Source organism: Polypterus senegalus, chromosome 5 (genome assembly GCF_016835505.1).
Source record: "Polypterus senegalus isolate Bchr_013 chromosome 5, ASM1683550v1, whole genome shotgun sequence".
In the NCBI taxonomy this organism is placed as follows: Eukaryota; Metazoa; Chordata; class Cladistia; order Polypteriformes; family Polypteridae; genus Polypterus; species Polypterus senegalus.
The window spans coordinates 153,363,170-153,390,945 of record NC_053158.1 but is presented as its reverse complement, the minus strand read 5'-3'; the positions used below and the strand labels follow the sequence as shown (position 1 = coordinate 153,390,945).

The 27,776-nt window shown below is 36.5% G+C and overlaps 1 protein-coding gene across 1 annotated transcript in view; it reads left to right on the top strand.

Annotated features, from left to right (window-relative positions):
- The window catches only part of map3k22 (mitogen-activated protein kinase kinase kinase 22), a 176,587-nt gene that overhangs the window by 130,179 nt on the left and 18,632 nt on the right, over positions 1–27,776 (top strand). Inside the window, exons 11-15 of the mRNA XM_039753517.1 lie at positions 3,845–3,919; positions 6,006–6,182; positions 12,200–12,348; positions 14,040–14,171; positions 21,134–21,263. Coding sequence (XP_039609451.1) covers positions 3,845–3,919; positions 6,006–6,182; positions 12,200–12,348; positions 14,040–14,171; positions 21,134–21,263 — 663 coding nt within the window. The remainder of the gene's footprint in view (positions 1–3,844; positions 3,920–6,005; positions 6,183–12,199; positions 12,349–14,039; positions 14,172–21,133; positions 21,264–27,776) is intronic.

Genomic DNA, 27,776 nt, shown 5'->3' with positions numbered 1-27,776 from the left:
TAGATATGTATATATATATGTTTATGTGTGTGTGTAAATATATATATATATATATGACAACAACACTCATCACTCACAACAGTGACAAAACAATTACATTGACAATCATGTTACGTTATTTTCAAAATGTTTCCTTTTCTTTTTCATTATTGAAGCTTGGGTATTTTGCTAGTATATATATACTGTATATATATATATATATATCTACATATACAAACATACATATACATACACACAGATATATACACACAAATACATATATATATATACATACACACATATATATAAACATATATATACATACATACAGTATCTACATATATACATACGCACACACACACACACACACACACACACAACTATTGTATATGTTCAAGTTCTATTTAAATTTTAAATAGAAGGATTTTTTATTTAGTCGACAGAATATTATTCCGGAATAAATCAACTCAAACCTTAAATAACTTATAATATTTTGCTCTCCATAAAAATATCTATATCTATGTCTAAATTATACAAGTTAGAAATAAAGTAAACGTTAAAAGAACAAACATTCAAATTTCTTTACTCTTGTGTAATTTTATATAAAAAATAAACTTAAATTTTAAATATCCCAAAAGATTTTGCTCTCCATAAAAATATATCCTGTCAAAATTATACAAATTCAAATATGAACATGGTGCATAACAAAACCTGGAAATATAAATAAAATTTGTTCTTTTCAGCAATAACAAATCAAATCATTCAGTTGTCTTTGCTCATATGTCATTTTATCAGAGCTGGACGCGTGGCATCTTTTTTTGGCAACAAGTTCATTTATGTTTGGTGTGAGGTTCTGTGTTGTGGAGATTCTCAGGATGGACTGCAGGTGCTCATCAGTGAGGCGACTCCTGTGTGCTGTTTTGTTAGTCTTCATGACTGAGAAGAGCTTCTCACACAGATATGTGGTACCAAACATGCACAAGGTTCAAGCTGCATGTAGACGGAGCTGGAGCATTTCTGGGAATGGAGTGAATAAACTGTGCGGGCCATGCAGTATCGTACTTTGCCTTCAGTGTGCCATTACACTGCAGTTCAATCACCTCCATCTGAATCTGCACAGGTGCAGTTTCCACATCGACAGCAAATGAGTTGTGAAACAATTCAAAATTATTTTTTTGTTCTTCAAAGTCACCAAAGCACCGTGCGAACTCAGTGCGCAGTGCGCTCAGTTTATCAGCAAAGTGCGTATTTGGGAACACCGTTGTGCCGACTTGGTTCAACATTACTTGGCAACAGGGAAAGTGGGGCAAGTTGCACTGGTGCATTTGTGTCTCCCATAAAAGTAGCTTCACTTGAAATCACTTTGTGATTTTGCACGGTAAAACGTCTGCTGAAGTGTCAGATTCTTCTTTAACTCTTCTGCTTTCTGTATCTTGTGCATTGCATTCAGGTCTTTCAGGTTATCTTGATGTTTTGTCTCATAGTGCCGTCTTAGATTAAATTCTGTAATTACAGCCACATTAGCTCCACAAATGAGACACACGGGTTTACCGGCAATGTCAGTAAACATATACTCAGCCTCCCATCAGTTTTTAAAGGCTCTATGTTCATAATCACCTTTACTCTTTGGCATCGTGTGGGCTAGCTTCGCAATAACTTGCAGCATCATAAGCTAGACTTGATTAACGCGTAAGTGTTCGCAAGGCAGCTGAAGCGTGCATTATGGGATCTGTAGTTTATTGTGTTACCAGTGCTTCATATCCCCGGGCCATTAATAACAATAATATATAAAATGATCTCGCTGGCTGGATATAATTACACGCGGGCGGATGTGGCCTCGGGCCTTGAGTTTGACACATATGGACTAAATAGAACTTGAAAAGATATATTTTTCAAATGTGATCGCAATTCAGATCGAGTTGACGCGCACTACAGTACATCGAGCCCGCGTGCTATTGTGGTTTTGCCTGCGTGCCTCAATAAGTCATCCTCCCCTCGCTCTTACTTTTTTACAGTTCATCTAATGAATACACTGAGTATGGCTTTACCAAAACAATCATTGATCGCGAATAAAGTATCCATTATTCATAAAGCTTCAATTGGTGATCTGTCTTTCTGCATTAACCGCATATTTTCTCATACGTCTCAAACCAAGGGGATGCGAGGCTAAAATGTATCTGGAAGCGCGCGTACATACTCAGTGCATCCCTCTCGAATCGAACCTCGGAAGCCGGCGCTAGAGGCGAAGCCTCTACTATTGCGCCACGGCATGTGGTTTGTCTATTTGAGCGTAGCAGTGTAATTCAGTTTTTGTTCAGCACTCTTTGGAACTGTTGCTTTTTGTCTGCGCACTGCATCAGTTCATGTGAGCCGCTGAATATGGTTTTATATGTCACTTGCTCGCTTCTAATTGTTTCGCTGCCTTCTTAATTATATAATGTATGTTTTCTTAGTGGTTTTTGGAGCTCTTCCTGGTTTTCTACGTACTGCGTGATTACGTGGGAGGCGTGATGATATCACACAAAACTCCTCCCCCCACGACTTTCGAGCTCGACTCCATTACAGTAAATGGAGAAAAATAGCTTCTAGTTATGACCATTACGCGTAGAATTTCGAAATGAAACCTTTTTAAGTAAGCTGTAAGGAATGAGCCTGCAAAATTTCAGCCTTCTACCTACACGGGAAGTTGGAGAGTTAGTCAGTGAGTGAGTCAGTGAGGGGTTTGCCTTTTATTAGTATATATATATATATATATATATATATATATATATATATATATATATATATATATATATATATATATACTGTATATACACATATATTTTGTGATGTGCAAGACCATGTCTTGCACCCCAAAACACTAGGCTGAGTCTAGGTAATTTAGCAAAACCAGCTTTATTCTGCTTGAAATAGGAACAGCACAGTTATTTATTGTAGTGGGATCTACCACTCTCCTATACACAGACACAACAATCAGGCGGAGTCGTGGCCAGCTTAGTGGCCAAATAATACTGTTACCTGCATTTATAATGTTCCTTGCATCACCCATGGATGACAGACGCTTAAAGTGTGACTGCGATCAGCTCGGATCGGTTGCCCCGGCAACGGATAAGCTGCCTTCCATAGATGTGGCGATCGCGCTTGGGACGCTCTTCGGTGTGTCGTCGTGTTGGGGGGAGTCCCAAAACAGTTTAGAAACCTTATTATGTATATATTATACATCTGCCAAATAATACAAAGAGCACACGACACGTATTTCACTCTTAATGGGGCTTGTTAGGTGTACACACTTTTGCATACCCTTATACTTGTAGTTAGTCTGCCAGTCTGCAAACATCTACCATGTCCTCAGTTGCGAGAAACAATTCACAGATATGTTATACAGTATCTGCCAAGTAATACAAACAGTAAATAACAGGTGTTTCGCCCTCATTGGGTCTCGTCAGGTGTTTGTACTTTTGCAACTCCTTAAGAGGATCGAAACTTGAGGAAAGTTTGCATGTTCCACGAAAAAATATTGGGGTGCTAACCCTTTTAACTCTGTCAGCAAAAGTAACAGAAAAGGGACACTGTATTAATACAAGAACTCAAATAATCAAAATGAGAAACCCATCAGGCTATGCAATCGTATAATTCGTGTCAAAAAAAAAAGGTTCAAGTGACATATAGAAGGATTTTTTTGTGCAAAGTTTAGTATTTAGTGCACCTGTATCTTGAATGCTGGTTTAACATTGGATATCCCTTTCTGTGTGGAGTCATTTTAATTAGGACAGTACTGTAGTTCAACAAAATTACAGTATATCACAATTATTGATTAACTTCTAAGATTTTTAAAAAGTGTAATCAGTTGTGAATATTTTTCTAGGTTTTCGATTTTGCAAGGGTGGGACCTTTCCAAGACAGCTTCATATCTCTCATCACCAAAAAGACTACAGTGATGGTAATTTTCATTTAGTTCTTGTAGCTCAGTGAATTTGCAAAATAGAAACTTAATAAGATGACTTTTCTGAATTTGTTTTCCTGTGCATTTCTTCCATTGAGTCTATACCTTTCTGATTACTTTAGTAATTGATGTAAAGGACTCTTCAGCATCTAGTTTAAAAAGCAAGGTCAACCAGTTCTTGATTACTGGATAGACACCTAAATATTACATTAGGAAGAAAACCTTGAAAAATACAGAATAAACATGTCTGTAGGTTGCTGCGCTTGGTTATGTAAAAATGTCTCTTTTTCCAGTTGACACAGAGTTGCCCATAAATTATGTATGTGTTTCTTTGCATTCCTTATTGGCACAATGCAGTGCACACTGTATGGCCAAAAGCTTGTGGACACTTGACTATCACACCTCTATGAGCTTGTTGGACACTCTATTCCTAAACAATGGGCATTAATATTGAGTTGACTCCCCCTTTTGTGGCTAAAACAGCCTACACTCTTCTGCAAAGGCTTTCCACAAGATTTTGGACTGTATTTGTGAGAATTTGTGCCTGCACATTCAGCCAAAATATTATTTGTGAGGTCAGGTAAGTGATATTTACATAAGAAGATCTGAATTGCAGTCGGCATTTTATCAGGGGCACAGTCATACTGAAACTGAAAAGGGCCTTCCCTAATATGTTGCCACAAAGCTTGAAGCACAAAATGCCTAAAATGTCTTTGTATGTTGTAAAATTAATGACACTCATCAGTAAAACCAAGGGGTGTTCAGTAATCATTTAAAAACAGTACTCAACCATTATCCGTCCTCCACCATAGGCACTATGCATGCCAGAAGACAGCATTGTTTTTGCATGTGCCAAACCCATATTCGTCCATCAGACTGTGTGATAGTGAACCATGATTCTCACTCCATAGAACAGATTTCCACTGCTCCTAAGTCCAGTTGTGACATGCTTTACACCACAGCAGCCCACACATGGTATTTTCTGTAGTGATCTTAAGCTTGTGCGCAGCTACTCAGCCATGGAAACCTATTTCATGGCGCACAGTTCTTGTGCTGATGTTGCTTCCAGAGGCATTTTGAAACTATTGTAATTCAATAGAGGATAGGCAATCTTTACGTGCTATGCCCTTTAGTATTACGTGGCCCCACTTTGTGAGTTTGCATGGTCTACCACTTCATGACTGAGCTGTTGTTGTTCCTAGACCCAATGATAACATTTACCGAGGCAGATCTAGCAGAACAGAATTTTCAAAAACATGATATCTCACGACAGTGCCACGTTTAAACTCACAGAGCTCCTCAGTGCAGCCCATTATACTGCCATTATTTGCCGGTTGAGGATTCATGGCTGTGTGCTTGGTTTTATGCACCTGTTAACAATGGGTGCAGCTGAAACTCTGAATTGAATAATTTGGAGGGGTGTCCACAGTTTTGACCATAAAATGTTAAGGAAGGTACTGTAAGATAATGTAAACATTAAAGGTAACAGTTTAGGTACTCCAAAATGCACCCATTACTCGTTTACTATTATGTAACAAGACCTTAACATACACTTCTTTGGGTCTTCATAACACTTACAAATCATCGGTAAAGTGTATATTCATCTCTAAAATGAGACCTACTAACAAAATTTCACTTTGGAGTGGTCTGCGGTGGCTTGACTGAGACACATTTCTCTTGATATTACACATTTAGTAAAAGAATCCTTGTTATTAACAAGTATTTTTAAAATCATGTCATCATACCATACAGCACAGAGATAAATAACCTATCTACTAATATTTCAAAAGTGTTATGAAGACCAAAAAAAGCATTTATTAAGGTCTTGTTGCATAAGACTAAATGCATAATAGATGTGTTTTTGCAGTACCTAAATGAAACCAAATTAAAATATACAATTTAGCTGACTGGTTCTCATTTTATTTTCCATCATTTTTCCCTGATTGTTGCTTTCATATTTTTTTTAAAATTACATTTCATGAAAATTACATTTAAAAGTTAAGTGGACTTCTTTGTTAACATTTTTGAATGTTTTAAATGTTTGCAGCAAATTGATTTGAGATGTTCTGGTTTCTTTCCCCAGGAAGAAGAACATTCCCTCGCAGCTTCATACCTCAGGAGAACCTCTTTCAGTTAGTCCCTTCCAGCAGGACTCGCAGCTACAACAGGGGAAGCATTTCCCCTATCGCTCAGTATAATGAACTCCGGACCACTCACTGGAATCCTGAAGACAAATGTTTATGTCCTCTGCTCTCTAAATGCAAGTTAAAACTTTTCTTCCTTTAAAAATCAGTTGTGACTAAATTGACAGAAACAAAACTAAAATAAGCCATGTCATGGATTAGGCAGTGTACACAGAATGTAGCATTCAAAGCAGCAAAGTTAAATTGACCCTAGTGTGTGTGTATGTATGTGTATGTATGTTCACCCTGCGATGGACTGGTGCCCTGTCTAGGTGTTGTTCCTGCCTTATAATATAATTGAAAAATATGTTTGTTTTCAGGCAAGTGCTTTTTTCACTGTAAATTTTTTGATTATTATTATGAAGTCTACATATTATGCAGATTTTTTGTTATGCATTCCAGTAGTATTTCATACAGCTTGGCACGAGGGGTGCATTTCACAGCCAACAGTGGCTGTGATATCAAAAGCCTGGGTTTATTATTAGTCATAGTCAACATCTGACAACCATGAACTTCAAGGTTGTCATTTGAGAAGGGAATTGTTTAATACATTGGAATCATACAACATGTGACATGAATCTGAATGGTTTAGTATCATGTATGTAATTTGTTTGATTCTGTTATCGTCTCTGTCATTACTTTGCATTTTACACTAGAGAAAAACTATAGATCCTCTCAGTGTAGGGTAGAGCTATGGTGACTTATCTCACACTGACAAGAGAGTACAACTTTGGCAAAATTCAAAAATTAAGCAAAGCTATAAGTAACTTTGCACCAATCTATTGTCATTATAGCACTGGTCCATAAGAATTCTTTCTTTACACCAAAAAGGACCTATTTATGTAGGTACAATGTAATGGACAGGATTGAATACATGGTATTTTTAAAAATTCACTTGACCGTTCTAAGATATTAGCAGTAGTTCATTCTTTGTATGGTAAACGGTGGCTTGAGGTTTTTTCATAATGGGTTATTTCACAGCCCTAAACATTGCTTGAAAAATGTTAAATATGTCTCTTCCACCATGACCCTATATTTAAATTACAGTTCTCCTGCCATATTATGTTCAAAATTATAAAAAGAAGTGAATGTTAGAAGTGGCATTTAGACGGTCATTTTTGTGAATCATAAATACTTTTTGGTGTGTGGCATAGGAGGAATATGGAGGCAAAGACATTTGAGTAATAAAGTAGCTAGGGCAAAGTGAATGACACTATTTTGTCAAAGTTCTGAGACACAGGAACTTTCCCACACCACTTATTTAGTTTCCATCTCTTTTGTTTAGCATATTAGTAGAAAAACTAGAACTGGATCCTGGTAATGATTAATTTTGGATGGATATACTGACTTCTCCATTACCTAATAAAACCTCCACAGTGTTCAGTAATCTGAAATATTGCTTATATCTTATCTAATTTTGTGCTCTATTGTGTATAAGGCAGACTGAATTTGGGCAGGTATTTTTAGGTTGTAGTAATATAGAGAGATTCCGACATGGAAGAGGTTTGCTTTTCAGTATGTTGTTTAGTGTGTAGGTAAAATAAATGTGGACAGTTTGGGAGCCAAAAAAATTGCTTCCCAAATGCGGAGAACTAATTACAGGTAGTCAGAATTGTCTGTTCAAACACTGTGATTAAACATAAGGCCATTATTTAGACATTTTCTGCCAGATATATCTGCCATTATTTGGTTCTTACAGCTAAAAAGTTTATTTTACCTATTAGTATGTATGTTCACCCAGTGATGGACCTGCGCCCTGTCCAGGGATTGTTCCTGCCTTGCAACATATGCTTGCTGCTTTAGGCTCTGTAACCATGCTCAGCATAAAGTGGGTTTGGATAATGAATGAATGAATGGCTTGCAAAGGTATACAGAGTAATTTTTTCAGAGGCTGGGGCCCTGTTAATTCACAGGCAGAAACATTTGTTCCTGATGGGTGAAAGACACAGCAGAAACCTGTTGACGAAGAAGATGCCATCCTGCCAAAAACATCTAGGAATAATATCATCCTTAAAGTCATAAAAACCCCTAACACAAAACCTAGTTATCTGCAGTTCTCTGTCACCTCATATTCAATCTTTGTACACATCTCTGTCATTAGAAATAACTGGAATCCTTCACAGGTAAGCAATAAAGAAACCAATGCTCACCATCAAGAACAAGTTGTTGTTTCTAGTTTGCAGGAGTGTGTCTAGAAAAGCCTTAAGATTAGATTGATGAGTGAAACATCCAACTTTATCACCAGCACAGGCACTATTATGTCGGTGCAAACTTACACTATATCCTCTAAATTATTCATAGCAAAACTCCAGCATAGTGGTATGTGTATCACAGGATTCTTCATGAGAACAGTGGCCCATCTGTTTTTGTGAAGATAACTGCATTTCAATCGAAGATGTGAAGCACACAGGCAGCCTTAAAGAAAAAGAATTTTAGAGTGCTAGAATGGTTTAATAAAAGTCAGTATCTAAATCCCGTTGATATGTTCTTGTAGGACATTAAAGAAATATGGATAATGCTTAAAACTCACTGAGGTAAAGTAGTTCTGCAAAGATATTTGTACAAGCCTTTCTCCAAAGTATTCTTAATGATTATTGAATAGCTTTTGATAGTAGGTGGGGATGGAATGGCTCCACAAATTCGGTGGATGATGCTTTACATACCCAAAAGACTTGTGTAATGGAAGGACAGGGGAAGCCCACCTATCAAAGCTATGAACTCCCCCAGTTTGTTACATGGTAGTGTCTTTTTCAAAGTCAAAGTCAAAGTGAACTTTATTGTCATTGCAACCATATACAAGTATACAGATAGACGAAATTGCGAAGCTCAGGGTCCACAGTGTAACAACATGATGTGCAAATAATAAATTAAAAATAGAATTAAAATTCAAAAATTAAAACACAAACAAGACAAGACATTGTGCAAAGATAGGACAAAGAAGTAGCAGCAATATTGATGTGTAAGATATGTAATATAATAAATAAATAATAGATATAGATAATACAGAAATTATCAGTGTATGATAATAGTTATTTAAGACCTGTGTAAACAATGACAGGTCAGATGTTTTCACAGCAGAAGGATATCAAGAGTGTCAAAATACACAAAGGTCAGTATGAGATTTTCAGTTCTTTTCTACATGCACACTCATCTTTGCAGGACAGTGGTTTTCATGTATAAAAGTTCTGTTTTTAAAGGTGGTTGAGGCTGTGTGGAAGGTCCCAGGGGGCAGCCTGGTGTTAAGGAGTCTAACAGCTTGGGGGTAAAAACTCTCCTGCAGCCTGGCAGATTTGGCTTTGATGCAGCAGTATCTTCTCTTGGATGGCAGAAGTGTGAAAAGTCCATGTGAGGGGTGTAAGGGGTCCTGCACAATGCTGCAGGCCTTGTGGACACTGCGTTTGTAAAATACAGTATGTCCTGTAGTGAAGGGAGAGGCACCCCAATAATGTTCTCTGCTGTCTTCACTATCCTTTGCAGGCACTTGTGGTCGGATATGCTGCAGTTGCTATACCAGACAGTGATGCAGCTGGTCAGAGCACTCTCAGTAGTGCCTCTGTAGAACATGTTGAGGATGGAAGGGGGAAGACGTGCTCGCTTCAGCCGCCTCAGGAAGTGTAGTCTCTGCCTGGCTTTCTTGATTAGTGATGAGGTGTTATGTGTCCACGTAAGTTCCTCAGTTATGTGCACACCGAGGGACTGGGTACTCCTAACAATCTCCACATCTCAACCATTGATGCTGAGTGGGATGTGGACAGGACATGATTTTCTGAAGTCCACGATTATCTCTTTTGTCTTGTCGACATTGAGAGATAGATGGTTGTCTTCACACCATCCGGACAGCCGTTTTACCTCATCTCTGTATTCTCTTTCATCATCCCTGCTTATCAGTCCCAGCACCGTTGTATCATCCGCAAACTTGATGATGTGGTTGGTGTTGTGCGTGGCTGTGCAGTTGTGAGTCAGCAGGGTGAACAGCAGTGGACTAAGTACACAGCCCTGCGGTGCTCCAGTGCACAGTGTGATGATGCTGGAAGTGTTGTAGCCCATCCGAACTGACTGGGCCCTCTCTGTCAAGAAGTCCAGGATCCAATTGCAGAGGGTGGTGTTCAGGCCCAACCTGCTCAGTTTTACAGCCAGCTTTGGAGGGATGATTGCGTTGAAGGCAGAGCTAAAGTCTATGAATAGCATCCTGACATATGTGTCTTTTTTATCCAGATGTGTCAGGGAGAGGTGAAGGGCAGAGCTTATGGCATCCTCAGTTGACCTGTCTGAGCGATATGCAAACTGAAGAGGGTCAAGAGAGACAGGGAGATTAGTCTTTATGTGTGACATGAATAACCTTTCGAAGCACTTCATTATGATTGGCGTGAGTGCAACTGGTTGGTAGTCATTCATTTTTGCTGGATCACCCAAGATTGTACTTGGCAGTCTGGTTATTGCAGTCGTGTTGGGTAGCCCTGTGGGGAACAATGAGTGCTGCGAGAGGTAGCTGTTGAGAGCTGACCTCAAAGTGCTTCCTGGGTGCAGTGTGCTGGCACCAGAACTCCCAGGTCAAGCATAAAGGGAGCCACCTCACTTTCCTCGGAAGTCGAAGTGGAGTAGTGAAAAGAAACTAATAAAACACCTGTGCATTGTGTTCTGCTAATTGTGCTTCTGTAGGAGGATACCTTGGTAAATAAAAAATAAGTTTATTTGAATGCAAGACTGTTGTGGTGAAATTTTAGCTGGGGGTTTGGGGCACTGCTACACCCCTTAGTAGCCACACATATTACAAATGTCTGCATAGTAAAAAACCTCACACTGTTCCAGTGTGGTGCTCAGGTGTCACCTGTTGCACGGCTGCACTTGGGTCCTAATCCAGGTGGTTCGTCGTGTGGTGATGCAGCAATACGCGGTAATCAGCGCATGTTCCCAGCCTCCCCCTCCTCTGGTTGAGCCTAATGGGGTAATTAATTTTTCGCAAAACAAATTAGGTTTTGTATAATTTTCTTTTACCAACTAAATAAAGTGTATTATTTTTCACACTGCTTAATACAATATAAAGGTTTATAAACATTTAAATATTTTCTGCCCTATTAAATCTATGTAAATTAAAACAAGGGTGAAATAATAACAAATGAAGTTGTCACAAAATAGATAAAAATAGATAAAAACACATAAATATCACTCATTAATGTGAATTAGTGTTGATTTGATTACATTATATACAATTAGTATTGCATCTACACAGATGAATTCCATTACACTCCAGCCAAATTCAAAAATCACATCTTGCATATTGTAAATTTGTACCTTAGCATATGTACAGTTGCCCTGGTATTTGTTATCATGCAAGGTTCCTTTGTATGAAATCACCTTTAAAACATATAAATGTTAATATAAACTTCACAATGTTGTTTATGTATGAAATTGAAATGCCTTAAAATCGGCAGAGAAAAGCAGTTTTTCTCATGTTTAACATTTAATACCAGCCTAAACAAGCTTTTGTGTTATTAAAATTAGCATTTACACTATTGTATCTATTTTCTGTAAAGAAATCTAAAATATGTATTTATTGGACTTGTGTAAATACTCCCAGCAAAATACAAAATAAGTGGACAAGTGACTGCAAGAGTGTTGCATTGTCAAAAGAACTTCCTCCATTAGGCTTATACAGCTGATTTTCTAAACTATAGCAACTACTACATACTGTATACGCAAAATATTTTCGTCATGTTCTTTTCATCTAGTTTAGTATTGCACTAAGCATCTAGATTGGGTTATATTTTTATTTTAAATTAAATTAAATATTCTAATTTAATTGATACCACAGCTAACGTTACTATTTGTTCTACATTTTTGTCACTGTTGAAGTCTCATACATATTTGGCCTGTTAAATGTAATGATATTTTTTTAATTTTCAAAGTTCTCACTATTGTGTATGAGAAACTTCAAAAGTGTGACTACCCAGTCCTGTTTTGTTTCATTTATATTAAATGTTGTCATCTACTTAAAAGTTAAAATCACATTGCAGTATGGAACAAAATACATTTTTCAACCAATTTCATTTGATTTTTTTCTCTTAAAAATTAGCATTTTTTGTTATCTGTTCAGCCCCCCAGGCTCCAGTGAACTGGAGATTAGGAAAGCTTCTGGGCCGTGGTGCTTTTGGAGAAGTGTACCTCTGCTACGATGCTGACACTGGGAGAGAACTTGCAGTGAAGCAAGTGCCTTTCGACCGAGACAGCCAGGAGACCAGTAAGGTGGGTATAAAAGAGAGAGAAGGTCTACCATATTTTAAAAGCTGGAAAGTAGAATACAAATTTCAAATACAATAACTACCGCCCTTCACAATGTGTTCAGATATTCAAGTACTTCAGTATCATTAGACTTAAATATTTGCTATTTTTTGTCCTGCTAGTAACTCTCTCTTTTTTAACTAGATCATTTTCCTAAATATCAATTTCTAGAAGTGTTCCATCATGACATCTTTGTGTCTTTCTTTTATTTGATCTTTTTATTCAGTTTTAATCAGGTCAATTTTATTATACTTTCAGGGAAAAATAAAGTTTGACTACTTACTTACTTAAATAGTCTGAATAGTTGTTAGGTGCATACTTCAAAACAAATGGCAAACATTCTCCTCTCTGCAACTCTGCCTTTTTCTGAAACCAGTAAATTATTGTTGTTACTCTGAACATAAGACTATTTATTTCTGAACATTAGTTTTTATCCAGATGATTTCAGTATTAGATTAGATTCCTGTAGTGTATGCAGCGACAGAGTGGTTGCCTTGTCTTGCAACTTCAGAAAGGCTGGTCTTGAATTTTGATCTGGTCACTATTTGTGTGGTATTTTCTTGCTCTCCCCGAATGTGTTTGCCCTATGATGGACTGGCAAACTATTCTTGCCTTGCATATGATGCTGCCCATATAGACTGTAGTGCCCAGTGGCCCAATAATTGGACTACGCAAGTCCAAAAAGGAGTGGAAGAGTGATTATTTTGCTTTTTCTCTATGCTTCCTTGTCCATCAGTGTAAAGAACTTGTTATTTATAAAACTTCAAGTGTTAAGGTTTTATTCTTTTTGTTTTGATTTGGACATAATTACCAGTTTTAATGAAAGAAAGCATTAAGTAAAATGAGAAAGTTAGTTTGTTGGAGATGCACATACTGTTTCAGGTTGCCAGAAACTTACAGCCAATTTTAGATGACTTGAATTTAAAGAAAACAGCAACAGTCAATTTGATTATTTTTAATTTTGTGATAGAGTCCTTATGGTATAAGTAGAAAAATGTTAATTACTTGGGCAAAGAAGCATTTATTGGATCAACTATAAAGCAGCAGTACTTTCACCATGTTCATTTTTCACTTTCTACAAACATGACTCAATTGAATTGCATCTGTTTCATTACTTTGGAACTGAACCATAATTTCTCTTTTGAAAATGCCATACTGACTAATGAATATCAAATATGTCCATTTTTCAGTCCAAGACAGTTGTTGAGTAATTATCCACACTTTCTGTGTTTCCAATGCCTGTTTGTGACAACAAAAGGGATCTGGAAATAATCCTTTTAGCGCATAGATTGCAATGTGTAGAACTATTGTGGACAGGATATATTTTTTTTAATTTATAGAAAGTGATTAACTTTAGAACACAATTTTGCATTGCAAATACATATATACCACATTTGTGAAGGAACAACTTCAGCTTGAAAAATGCCAAACTTTTTGGCATTCTACTGTATATTTATTTTATGACCACTTCTGAGATACTTTTCCTTTTTTATTCTTTTGTGTTCAAGTATACAGTATAAGCAGAACTTGTTGAATATCAAAAAATGCTCTCAAAATTACTATTATTTATTTCTACAAGTGAATTACAGAGAATGCTTGCTCTGGCTTTGTAACTAAACACATTTAATTCTTTGAGTTTTTTATGTTTGTCATAGGAAGTAAATGCACTGGAATGTGAGATTCAGCTACTAAAAAATCTTCACCATGAAAGGATAGTTCAATATTATGGCTGCTTACGGGATCCTGAAGAGAAGAAACTGTCCATCTTTGTAGAGTACATGCCAGGAGTAAGTGAAAAGTGTTTTTTATTTTATTTTTAATATGCCTGTCTGATGCCACAATTCTGGCAAAAAATAAGAAGTAAAATAAGTAAGGTAAAAGGTGTTGATATAATTCTACAAGTAGTCAAATATGACAACAGCCATACTGTTTAAAGTAAATGGGAATTGAAAGCTGTCAGTAAACCTGGCTTTGTTTCAGTAAGGAATGTTTGTTAAAGACGTTTCCAGAAATGAAGGTCAGGGTTTCTCACACATGTTCATAATATGAAGGTAACTTTTCTAAACACAAGTGAGCACTTGCAGTTTTTTGGATTAATATATGTTGAAACATTTCTGTGTGTCTTGTTGTCTTCAGTATTAAAGCTTTCTATATTATTATTTACTAATTTGTATTAGCATTTGTATTAGCTTACTTGTTTACATTAGCTTTGCTGTTTTCTTTGTGTTGTATTAAACCTAACTAATTTACTCTTACAGTATACTGTACCTATTAAATAGTGGTGCATATTTGTCACTCATTTGATAATCAATGGGGTTACTGCATATTGCTTTAGGTTTTCTAAATTGTGTAGATGTTTAAATTAAAATAATAAACATTTCCTTTAACAAATATACCATTTAACCAAAAAAAAGCTTCCATTACATAATATCAAACCTTTCCACACTTAAAAGTTTAATTACCTTGCACACAGCTGTCATGTTATCTTGTTCTCATTTCCCTAATGTTCCTGTCGTTGGTAATTGTTTTCTCCCTTTCCCCTTCAGATTAGAGCCTAAGGATTTCCAATCACCACCAGTTACCTAGGTGTGATGCACACTGTGGCAGCCACCTGTTGCAGCAATAAAAACACCTGTCATTACCTGTCTTTGTATTAGTTAGTCTTACCAGTGGGTCACCACATAGGCTTTACATTTTGTAATTCTGTTTGGTTTACTTTGATTTTTAAACTTTTTGTGGTAGTAGGATTTTTAATCTTGGATCTATTTCTTCAGGGTTTAGTGTTGTATTGATCTTAATAACAGTCCTGTTCTTCATATTAAGGTTTTACATTAAGGGTTTGTGCTTTAATGATTATCTTCCATAAAGTAATGGATTTGGCTTTGCTTAACTGGTTTTCAGTTTTTATTTATAGTCTGTCTTTTCTTCTTTTTTTTTTGTTTTGTTTATATAATTTAGTTTTGGAATAGCTCTTTTTTGACCATTTTTTCCATCCTTTAATTCTTAGCATCTTTTGCTTATTACTGATTGTTTTTCCTGTCTCTAGTACTGTAATTTCTAGTGTTGAGGTTAATAACTAATCAGCTGTTCTACAAATATTCTTGAATATCTCCTTATCAATATGAGCATTTGATATTTTATACTGTACATTTGTTATGTGCTTACTTGTACTTATTTGAAGCAATACACCTTATTAAGTAAAAATACTTTGCAGTCCTTCGGTACCAAAATGAACAAGATGTATATTTCTTTTGGATCTAGTATCCTGGGCCCAAATCACATGCCCTGACATAGTCAATGTAAAGTTTGCACATTTTTCCCAGATATCTAGCACCCCTTGACCCTAAATTGAATTGCACCAGTTTGGGAAAATTGAAAATCTAAAACAATTTATTATGTAAAATGTGTCATTTCAACCTAAAGTGTAGAACTTACAGAGGTTATTTAAAAAATATATGAATTTTGCTAGCGCTAATCAAAGCATTTAGATGTTCAACTCTCTTGTGTAAACAGTTATGGACAAAAATGCAAATCACTTTCTACTAACTAATCCACCCAAAAAGTGATCAGTTTTAGTGGGTGGGTTGGCCGTGGCTCTTAAATTCAAAAGATCATTCTCATTTTAACATTCTTCCCAATGTGTTTCACAAAACATTTTTATAGAAGTGGTTTATTTAACAGTGTTTTAACAAAAATATATGTGTTTTAGACATTGTGAGCACAGAACTGAGTATGTGACATATAAATTACACAAAGTAAGTAAACTAAGATTTTTTTTCATGGATATTTTTAAATTTGTTTTCTTCAGCATTGGTCCCTATAGAAGCTGATCATGTCAGGAACATAATTATCTTCATTCACCATAATATCAAAATTAATTTTTTTTTCCTTGGTAATTTTGGTAAACATTTATATATCTAAGGGGGGGCAATAGAACATTTATGCAAAATGTAATTGCTTTGGTTCATAACTTATAACATTTTAATGGCTGGTGATATTAATTGCGTTTTAAATCCAGACTTAGATAATTCTCAACTACAGCAAATATAACATCTAAAATTGTAAAGATAAACCCATGGATAACTTTATATCCAAACTCAAGGGAGTATTTCTTCTTCTCGCCATTAAATTATAGTCAATCTAGAACTGATTATTTTTTTTTTATTGATAATAATTTCTTGCCCATTATCAGATTTTGAAGTTACAAAAAATGATTGTTATCTACGGCTACACTCGTCATATTTAAGAGTTAACATCAATATGCTCCACTTACTGAACTCACAACTGTCATTTAAAATTTTCATATTAATTATCTATGAATGTAACTGTTTTTTTTTTTTTCTGGAGAATTTTCAGAACTTACTGACTGAGAATGGTACTGCAATGGAGCAGCTGAGTAAAAAAATCTAGCATCATGTAGCAAAAATTAGGTAGAATGAAAATGTGTAGAAACTAACTCTATCCCCCCCTTTTGTACATACAGTCACAATTTTCATAATAATTTAAATCTCATTATGACTTTAATGTACAATCAATGAATGACTTCAGCAAATATGTAAATGTGGAGGCAGATGCCTAGGATCTCATCCCTACTCACCATTCTCAATTCAGTCAACTAAATTCAACAACAGATCACACATCCAGTAGATAAATAGCTTAAAAATTAATAAAATGCTCAGAACAAGACACTTTTTAGCAATTAAACCTAGGTAACGTCATATTTATGTGCTATGGAACAGACAGAGAATAACAATTTCACTGTGGGAAATTGCACATAAACCTCCTTAGAGGTCGAAGCTCTCAATGGAAAAAAATTGCTGCAAACCATACAACATGGATTAGTGGAGTTGTGGCATACATGGTAGCTTAAACTTAATTTCATGTAGCACCTATCACAGATCACATCATTACAATTCATCTTACAAAGCACTCAATAATATATTTCAGAACTAAACTTTATGATGAGTAGTTTTGTGACTTGGTGGTTTTAGACACCTCACTTATTTAGTGCTACAGTTATTTTTCACATACTGTATTAGAAGTGTTTTGGTTTCCTCAGCAGATGATGAGGCACAAAAAATATGTTTGCATTTGCATCTGGGAATTAAAAGTTCATCTCTGAATTTAGTTATATTAATAATAAATTATGCATAAAAGTATAAAACTAAGATGACCATCATATATCAATAATGGTTTAATACTATAATTCCTGAAGCCTACAAAAAAAGTTGTATTGCCGGGCCACCCTAAATTCCTTCGCACCTGTCCATCAGCATCTTTTGTTTTGCAAATGTGTCAATCAGCACAAGCAGCAAGTAGCCTGCTATCCCATTCCCCACTGATGCAGCTGAAGTGAGAAGCACAATTCTGAGATCTCAAGTCTGTTTATCTGGGTGTGAGGTGTCCGGAATTGTATAGGGTAAATAATATATCATTATTTGGAATACATACATGTCATGTGTGTTCTGTGTTTACAATAATCTGTGTAATGTAGGATGACAGGAAATGCAAGTAGCAAAAATATACAATGGGTGTTACAGACTGAAATCAAATGTATGTTTTTATTGTATAATAGTAATTATAATAGAAGCTAACTACTCAAAATGGTAAATGTGGGGAAGGCCTGGGATCGAACCCACAATCTCTTGATTTAGAAGCAGCTGTTCTTACCTCTATACCAGCCCAACAGACATATCTTGATTGAATAAAAGCACATTTGTTTTGTTGTACCTTTTGTGAAAGTGTTTATTTGATATTTGCACTTCAGTCTTCACACATTATACATTTCACGTCAGCATTTTGTCAATTATTACTATAACATGAAAAAAGTTTGTTTTAGTTATGTGTTCAACATTTCTTGTCATCCAACATTTACCCAGATCGTTGTAGACACGGAACACACATGAAATGTATGTATTCCAAATAACAATATATTATTTACTCTATACAGTTGCAGATACCTCACACCCAGATACACAGACTTGAGCTGGGAGAACTGTAGCTGCACCTGTAGGGGATGGGATAGCAGGCTGCTTGTGCTGATTGACAAATTTGCAAAACAAAGATGCTGATGAGGAGCTGGGAAGGAATTTAAGGTGGCCCAGCATTAAGACTTTTTCCGTAGGCTTCAGGGATTCTAGTTTTAAAGCAGAGAAGTACAATTCCACTATCTACTAAAAATAACGATAAAGTAATTATAATAACACATTAAGGCTATTGCTGATGGCAAATATGGTAGGTTGTAATTTATATTGCTTTATTTATGGTAAATACATACCTATAGGGTGGTCCATGTCTAATTATGCAATTTTTATTACGCTATAATTTAAGTTTATTACATAGAAAATCACCCGAAAAATCCCGGACAATTGAACTTACGTATAAATAGGATTTTGTTTGCATTTTTGTGTATTGAAAAATTCTATACATAATTCATACTGGTTCTAATGGGAGGCTTCATCTTCTCTTCATTGCTGGATTTTAAATCTTTTTGGCTAACACATGAGGAAAACCATGTTTGTGTAAGTTAGAACATCCACTAGTTTATTATACATCCTTCATTTTTTTTCTTTCTCATCTTTTCTTGCTGTGGCATGCAGATATCCAGGGCCTGCTTTGGCTGCAACAGCTAAACAGCTGAAACCAGTTTTGGTTAGTCCATTACAGGGTACACTCAAACACACATCCGGTCTCACCCTTGAGGTCACCAGTAACTAGCTTGGGCTGTGGAAAGAAACCAAATATGAACACTAAGATCTCCATCAAAATAAGAAAATCATCCAAGGCTGCAGGACCTATAAAATTGATACAGCACCATTCTTCTAAAAGTTACAGTATTTAAAGAATACAGTCTTTGGTGTTTAGGGGTGTTTGCTTTGGGGGTTTTACAAATTGCATTGCTTCATGGCATAGTGTTACACAGATGTCAAATGATGTAGAGCAGCACATCCAGCAACTGCTCTTCCACAAAGGCAGGAACCTCCAGATTGTATTTGGTATCCCTTGATGTCTTAGTAACGATTTGTAAAGACTACGTCTGGTTAGCAGTTATTGCTGACATCATGTTGGCATTTTTGGACAATGTGTCCAGAATTGCCCTGTTGAAAGATGACAAAGATTATAAGCTAGGTAGCAGTACAACAGTATTTATTGCATAGAGTACTTGTGCAGTGAAACTGATTGAGACAAGCTGCAGAGCTGACTGGTTGTTAGAAACAATATAACTTCTCAGTATGACATTAAGCCTTCTGGTGATGTGCTCTTCGAGAGTGTTACTTGGATTGTTAATATGTGTGACTCTTGTGGTCATCAGTACAGAAGAAGACACATGACATGCTGCCTGCCCATGAAAGTCCAGATTACTCATTCCCAACACCAGTCAAGAGAACCAGATTAGCAGTCTTTGATGAATATTTTAGTGAATATCTTGGTTCAAGGTTTTTTCTCAGTAATCCATTGTTGTGTCTTTCTTGGCCTCCCAAATACCTCTTAATGAGCATGATAGCTTTCCTAGAACCATAATCACCAGCACTGTCCTTATTTCATGTCATGTAAAGGTCAACAGGTGCTGTAACACATTGGACTCACCACCCTGCAGCCTGCCACCCAAATTTTAGCATAGTACTATTTAAAAGTGTTTGTTTTTCCCCATGCTTGAATCTGGTGGTCAGTATCTCAATGGAGAAGTGTTACTCATTGCTGAAGATGACCCAGTTCCATTCTATGGCCGTCTAGGCTTTTCAAACAAAACAACATTTAAAATGGGCACATGAGCATGCACTGATCAGTGTTGCAGTGGGCACCAGTAATGGACATATAAGCACATTACTCAAAGCATTTACTTAATGATCGACATTGTAACTGCTTCTCAGATTCATTTCAATTAATGTTATAGTCTTCCTGGAATGATAATGTCCCATATTTAAGGTCAAGATTGGATTTGCCACCCAACAGTATCAAGACCAAGACAATGTCATACTCACTCAAGTCATTTCTATGGCTAATAAGCACACTTAAGGCATTCTTGGTGTTTTAAACCTACAAGTACCATGTGTTCACTGGTATCAATCATTGTCTGCCTAACACATTTTTAGCTTTAGCTAATTGAATCCCTTTAATGGATGAAGGTGATTTGGAAAATGTGTGAATGTTTGTCAAGACGAGCATATTAAAATACATTATACTTTGTGGGTACATTTATTACTATACATGACTGCATGTCAATTCATGCCTGGTACGAAATTGTTTTGTAAGAATTGGCAGTGTATAGTGCTTTACTGAAATGTCTTTCTGCTCTTTAGGACTATTAAGGTTAGTGCTGCCTTCCCCATCACTTGTAATGTGTGTCTATTTAAGTCTTGGGCCACTGACCTAGCTCATGCAAAATACACACCATCTAGAAACTGAGGGATGTTTATGTTAAGAAGCAGTGTTCTGCCAATTCATCTCGGTGCCAGAGCCAGCTGCCTTCATTTCCACTTCCTTTGTACCCCACCGGTCAATAAATGCTTCCTGCTTTTTGTAACTCTGTAGCACACTGATAAGATCCTGTCTTGAGGATAGCCACAATGATCAGATTGCAACTGGGAAAGGATTAGATAAGAAATTAAATGTACAGACACTTTTGGCTATGTTTATATAGCACATGATGTAATATCATAGCCAAAGTTTAAAAATAAAAAAGAAATGAAAAAATAGACACCTTATCTGGCACTGCTTCAAATATTTTTTATTTGTTGTTGTTTATCAGGGTTCTGTCAAAGACCAGTTAAAAGCATATGGGGCCCTGACTGAGAATGTGACACGGAAATATACCAAACAGATTCTGCAGGGGGTATTTTATCTTCATAGCAACATGATTGTGCACCGCGACATTAAAGGTAAGAAAAAAGAAGAGTGTTCATCTTAAATACTTTTCATATTTTAGGTGCCTTCATAAAGTATTTTGAAAATCAAAGAGTGAGTTTAAAAAATAAAGCTATCAATGACACAAGATAAAAAGTGTTAATAACTTCAGAAGCACAGTGTGAATCAAAGTTTGCACTTTGACTTCATGTTCACGACATTATGATTTAAAATTCTTGTCCTGCTTCATGATTTAAACTACTTAGCTTCACAGCCTAGAGTGGTGCTTAAGATAAAAGATATTTCAGTTATGATTCTACATGTTTTGAATACAGAATTTACAAGAATTTGAAAAAATCTGTATAATATACTATAATCTATTTTTTGTATACCAAATAATTTAGTTTGAGGTAATAAAATATTTCTTAGAGTATATTGAATGCACGATACATTAACAGATTTCAGGTGCAGTTATTCATAATATATGTCATAGCATAGCTGAACAGCAACATCAACAATATTTATTTCAACGGCACATTTGCATACACTGGATATACAGTAGCTCAAAGAGCTTCACAAAATGTCAAAGAATTAGTTATAAGAAAAGAAAAACAAATTAAGTTAGTTAAGATTAATAATTAATAAGTAACAAAAAATAAATAACTTCACTCTGATGATCTCTTCAGCAAACATCTAGAAGATGCATATGTGGATTGACAAAACTGACAAATGACCGACAATTACAGCACCATCAAAATGAATTTATTGAATTGAGTGTTTTATTTATGCTTTTAATGCTTATTGTAAAAATAATAATGCCAGCATTTATAGAATGGTGTATATCTATCTATCTATCTATCTATCTATCTATCTATCTATCTATCTATCTATCTATCTATATCTTTCTAGTTGCCATTTCATTAATAAATTATTTAATACTGTGTTCTGTTTTATATATTTTTCCCACAAAAAGTACTTGTAGATATTTTTGTTTTGTACTCATGATCATTCTTCGTATCAATATGTTTAGTTACATTTGCAAAGCATGTGTCCTAAAGCAAGTATCAGACAGCCTATCAGAATAGCATTAGATTAACACAGTGAAACCCACTGGACTCTGTCTTATCTAATGTTTCAAATACGTGATGCAAGTAATTTCCTTCGCACACCTGTCACAATGCTGTAGTACACAAACATTTTGTTAAAGAGGTAAACTTTGTTGTTCTGTTATTATAAAAGTAGCATATTTTTGTAATATCTATTCTGTATTTAATGTTTGCTTTTTTATTAAAATAACACAGTTATTATAAATGGTTACTGTGGGAGATACCTGTGTTCAAAGCCATTATAATATATGTAATGTAATGTTTAACAATGTATGGCATCCTATAGTGTTAATAAGAAGATAAATCAAAAAGTAAAAACAAACTGAAATGACGGATAGAAGTTGATACAATACCACATGTTTGTGAAAGCTTATGGGTAATTTGAAACACGCACAGCACAACACTCTGCCTTTAGTCTAGTTGAAGCCAAGGTCAAATACATGAAAATGGACTCTCTGCTGCAGGATTGCACCATTGCTGAAAAATCAGTGAGATTTCTTTGGGCAGACAGAGTGAAACCTGCTGAAATTCACCAAAGGATATTGGTTTGTGCAGATCAGTAAGCTGCTTGCATATCCACTTTATACAAACTACATGGGACCCCAAGCCACCATACACTATAGGCGCTTTTCCACTGCATAGTACGGCACAGCACGGTTCAGTACAGCTCACGTTGGTTCGGCTCAGTTCGGCTCGGTTTGCGTTTCGACTGCAGTTTAGTACCGCTTTAGAGTGGGCGGATTATTCACGTGTCGTTATAGTTGCGCCGCCTCTACTGCCGTGACAACATGGAACTTTTACAAAAACACGCAGACAACGACAACACTTTAGCTCGACGACGCGCAAGGGTAAGCATCTAAAAAAAGCACATCACTAGCTAACTTTTATCACTGTTGCAAAGCATAAAATGAACTTAACTGCCAGTGTAACATTAAAATGCTGATTCTGTATATTACAGATCTTCCACATTTTGCAAAAAAGTCGCCACAACAGACCATCTGTTTGGACATTTAACCGTGCTTCAGAGTGGTGGGATGTGATTGTTCCCGGTTTTACAAACACTCAGTGGCTGGAGAACTTTTGAATGTCTGAAGAAACATTCATCCACTTATGCAACAAACTGCGTCCAGCGATGGAGAGACGGGACACAAACTTCCGCGTGTGTGTACCTTTAAAGAAAAGAATAGTCAGTGACGCAGTAATGACGATTTTCTCCGGCCAATCAGTGACCAGCAGTTTACACGTCACGTTTTGGTAACGGTTCGGTGCGCTTGGAACCTCGGCTGAGGTGGTACTAAAAAAAGGACCAGGTACCAGGTACTGTTCCCAGTGGAAAACTCCCCAAAAGTGAGCTGAACTGAACCGTGTCGTGCCGTACTATGCAGTGGAAAAGCGCCATATGGTATTTGAAAATCCATAGCTAATATCCAGATGTGCAGTAAAAGCAGACAATGTAATCTGTTGGTCTTCATTGATAAAGGCATTTGCCATGTTGATGTAGGCTTGTGTCCGTGAGTTTGATGGCCCACCAGATCAAGCTTCATCGGTTACATTTGTTCTTCCCACTTTAAACCTTTCAACCCATTCATAAACTTTTAATAGAGTCAGGCTGTTTTCACTTCTGTACTGACCCAACATCCTGTGAATTTCTCTGCCTCTGCCCAAAGAAATCTCACAATGGTACATTGTTAAAAAATGGTACAATCCCGTAATGGACTGTCCATGTTAATTTGACCTTGACTTCAACTAGACTAATGGCTGAAAAGTGCATTGTGTGTGTTTGAACTTCCTCATAAACCATCTCAAACATGTTGTATTGCATCAATCTTTATCCATTGCAGTTAATGCATAATTTTCAAATTGTTTTTAATTTTTTATTTACCCTCGTACATAACCTTTATAGTAACAGAACAGCAGCATGAATTACTAATGGAAAAATGTCTGGAACCCCACAATGCAATTGTGTCACAATTCATTAATATATTTTTTGTGGTTATTATTACCAATGCAGTTTAATTATGTTAATGAAAAAAACACGTACAGGCAGTCCCCGGGTAACGTACGAGATAGGGACTGTAGGTTTGTACTTGAATTTGTCGGAACAGGTACATTATTTTAATAAACGCTGTTGTTGACCAACTGTAACCAAGTGCTCTTCCAATGAATGATGGAGTTTCACCTCTCTCTGACCTTTTTATTATTTCTACTTTATTTTCATTGTTTTTTCTCTTCTTTACTATATCACCAGCAATTGCATCAGATTTGTGTTTCAGAGACATTGTTGAAGGGTGAAGACAAAAAGTTAAGACGAGCTCTTCTGCACAGCACTGAACATGCTATTACAGCAGCAAGGCACCCATCATCAACACGTCTGATGTACTGACAAGAGACAACTTCATGTGTGTAACAGTACAACCAGGCTTGCTATTGAGAATGAATGGGGGCAGCGAGGGGCAGTTCATCACTAGCCCACCTCATAGTCACCTCCACTACAGTATGCTGCCTGCAGCGTCCACCCACCAAGAACGAACACAGTGCTGCCAAAGGCGTGTAGTGAATCGCCCACCACTGCCCCTATTCAACAGGCAACCATCCGAGGCACACTACAATGCTACACCCCACCTCCCCGTTCACCCTCATTGACCTCCGTTCAGCCACAACCGGGTCACTGCTTGCAGCATTACCAGCCACCCACCGACAATGAACAGGGCAGCCGTGTGTGTGGTGGGCGGGCAGTGAAACTGCTTGCCCCCGGGAGCTGCCTGAGGGACACTACACTGTATGAGCAGCGAAATCGCCCCCCTCCAGTCTCCGTCCAGCCACAGCTTGCAGTGTCCCCAGGCCGAAGATGACGGAGCGGCAGTTACTGAGGCGCATGAGTTGCAGCTGCAACCCCGTTAATAAGTCGTAGATCGGATGTCCGTTACCTGAGGATTAGCTGTATTTCAGCAACCTCCCATGTAACACTGGAATGCTAAGTTGTGGTAGATAATACATGTACCGCATCTATACATAATCCAAATTAAGGTCTGAGTGAGTCATTTGTTAGCGGTATTTATATTATGGCTGTCTACTGGTATTTGAAATTCGAAAATTTCATATTTATTATATTGTTTGAATTTGTATTTAAAATGCCACATTAATTGATGTTGCTGTGAAATGCATGTAGGACATTAGCTTTATGTTTTTCAATAATAGCTGTTTTTCAATATAATATTAAACATTCATACACAAGCAAATATTTTGAAAATTATCCAATTTTGTAATAGTAATTAAAATTCCACCTTAATTGACTGGGTAGGATTGGCAGCACATGCTTTGATGCTTCACATCTACTCTTAAATGATATCCAGTCCGGACAGGAACATTAAAAGTGATTGGAAGAGCCTGTAAACACTGCGGTGGAATTCTCCTTTGTGTCAGTTTGTGAATTCTAGGATCGGTATACATCAGCCACTTGAAATCAGATATACTGTACTGTCCAAAATGGGTTGTGTCAAAGTACTTAATTTTAATGACAATGCTTCCTAACTTTATGTTTTGAATCTTTGTTCATTGTAATATTTTGATGAAAAAATAAATGCAAAAGCTTGTTTTAAATATGGATGGAGTATTTAGTATAGGAATCTCTGCAAAGTGGTAACATTTGCTGTGCAGCAGCTTTTGAAGTACATTTTGTTGTGCAAATATCAATAAAATTTATTTTACATTCCCACAGATAAGGGAGAGCAAGCTGTTATGTTTCACCTAATGTTCCTGCCCAGTTGGGGTCTAAATGCCGTTTTTTTTTTTTGTCTGTTTTGATCACTTTTGATTCCTTTGTTTATGTTAATATTGCTGGTCATTTAGCTTCTTTGTATCTATGAACCTTCTTTTATATACTATGTGTTTTGTGGGTGGATCCCAAGGGGCGGGAACAACTGTCCATCACCGCAAGGGACTGCCCTCAGCCCTATAAAGACTGAGGAAACTCCACAGTCCCATGTTGTTCATTGTGAATGCACTTATGGTGTGATGAGTTTCTCTTGCATTTTTTCGATGCTTTTGTGATTTTCTAGATTTTTTGAACATGTGCTCTGTTTTTTGACTATTCTTTGGATATGGATTTCTTGTTTCAATTGGATTTCTTCTCCCCATTTCAGGATCCCCTACTTTTATAAAGATTCTTCATTGCCCTCTTGATTACTAGCCAGGGTATGATGGTGTCTCCCCCCTTTTCGGCATTTTGAGTAATTATTGGGACTTTCATGAACTCTCCGGCTCATAATACAAACATTGCCATGGTGGCAGAGATTCCTGTGCTTATGCATGACACAGAAAATAGCAAAGAAAATTCACTGTGTCCAGGATATAATGCAATGAAATTTCTTGAAGTACCATTCTGTACTGAATTTATGAAGTTATGACTAGTTGATATTTTAAGAGATTGTCATCTGAAGAATAGTGAACTCAAAATACTTAACAGAAGATTGGATAATCTGTATGATTATTTAATGAAATGTACCACATTGTAAGACTGAACATTACCCCAAAGGACTGACAAGGACACACAGATTCCTGAAGAGTGAAATGTCACTGTATACAATAGGAATGCATGAGTTTTATTTAAACCCATCATTATAATGTGCATTACTGTTTGTAAAAATATTTGGTTGGATTTTTTCAAGTAGATATTTTTATAGTAATTTTCAGGTATTCTTTTTATCCTAGATAGCCTTCACTGCTCGTTTCCTGTCTGCATGCATTTCTCCAACAGCATTTCCTGTTTTCAAACAGCATGTTTAATGTTGTCTTGGGAGTTTAGAGGAAAAAAATATTGCATTACTTCCAAAAGACATGCTTTCAGCGTCTTATACAAGTGTGAACCAAGTCTGTAGCCAGAATTAAACCAAAAATTGCGTTTCAGTACAATACCAAAAAAGATCCATTTCACTATACTCCCGACTTCACTAGAAGCTTGTGAAATACTCCAGATATGCAGTTCTCAGTGGCATTTTTATGTCAAAATGCTGTTTCGGGTCAAACAATTGAACAGATTTACTGATTTTGTAATTTACTCATTTTACTGACAAGGGCTATAGTGAAACAGCTATTTTGCAGTCCATCAAATACTTGATCTCAAGTGCTTCCAAATTTAACTTTTAACATTGAGGCTGTTTTGTGGATTTGAGTATGAAAGAAGAAGCAAAACATTTTGCTCCTCCAAATTCCAAATCATTACTACTTCCTTTCTTATGAAGTACTTCCAGGAACTTACTTCCAGGCCCTCCCCAAATAACCCACTCATAAAAAAGAACTGCATGATGACCAGTGCCACTGATGTTCAGCAGAGTTGTAAGAGCCTAATGATTAGCACAAAGTGCTATGTGTCTGCCATACAAATAGACAAGCTAGAGGTGTGCTAAGGCTTCACACCCCCAACTTGTACACTTCTACTCTGTG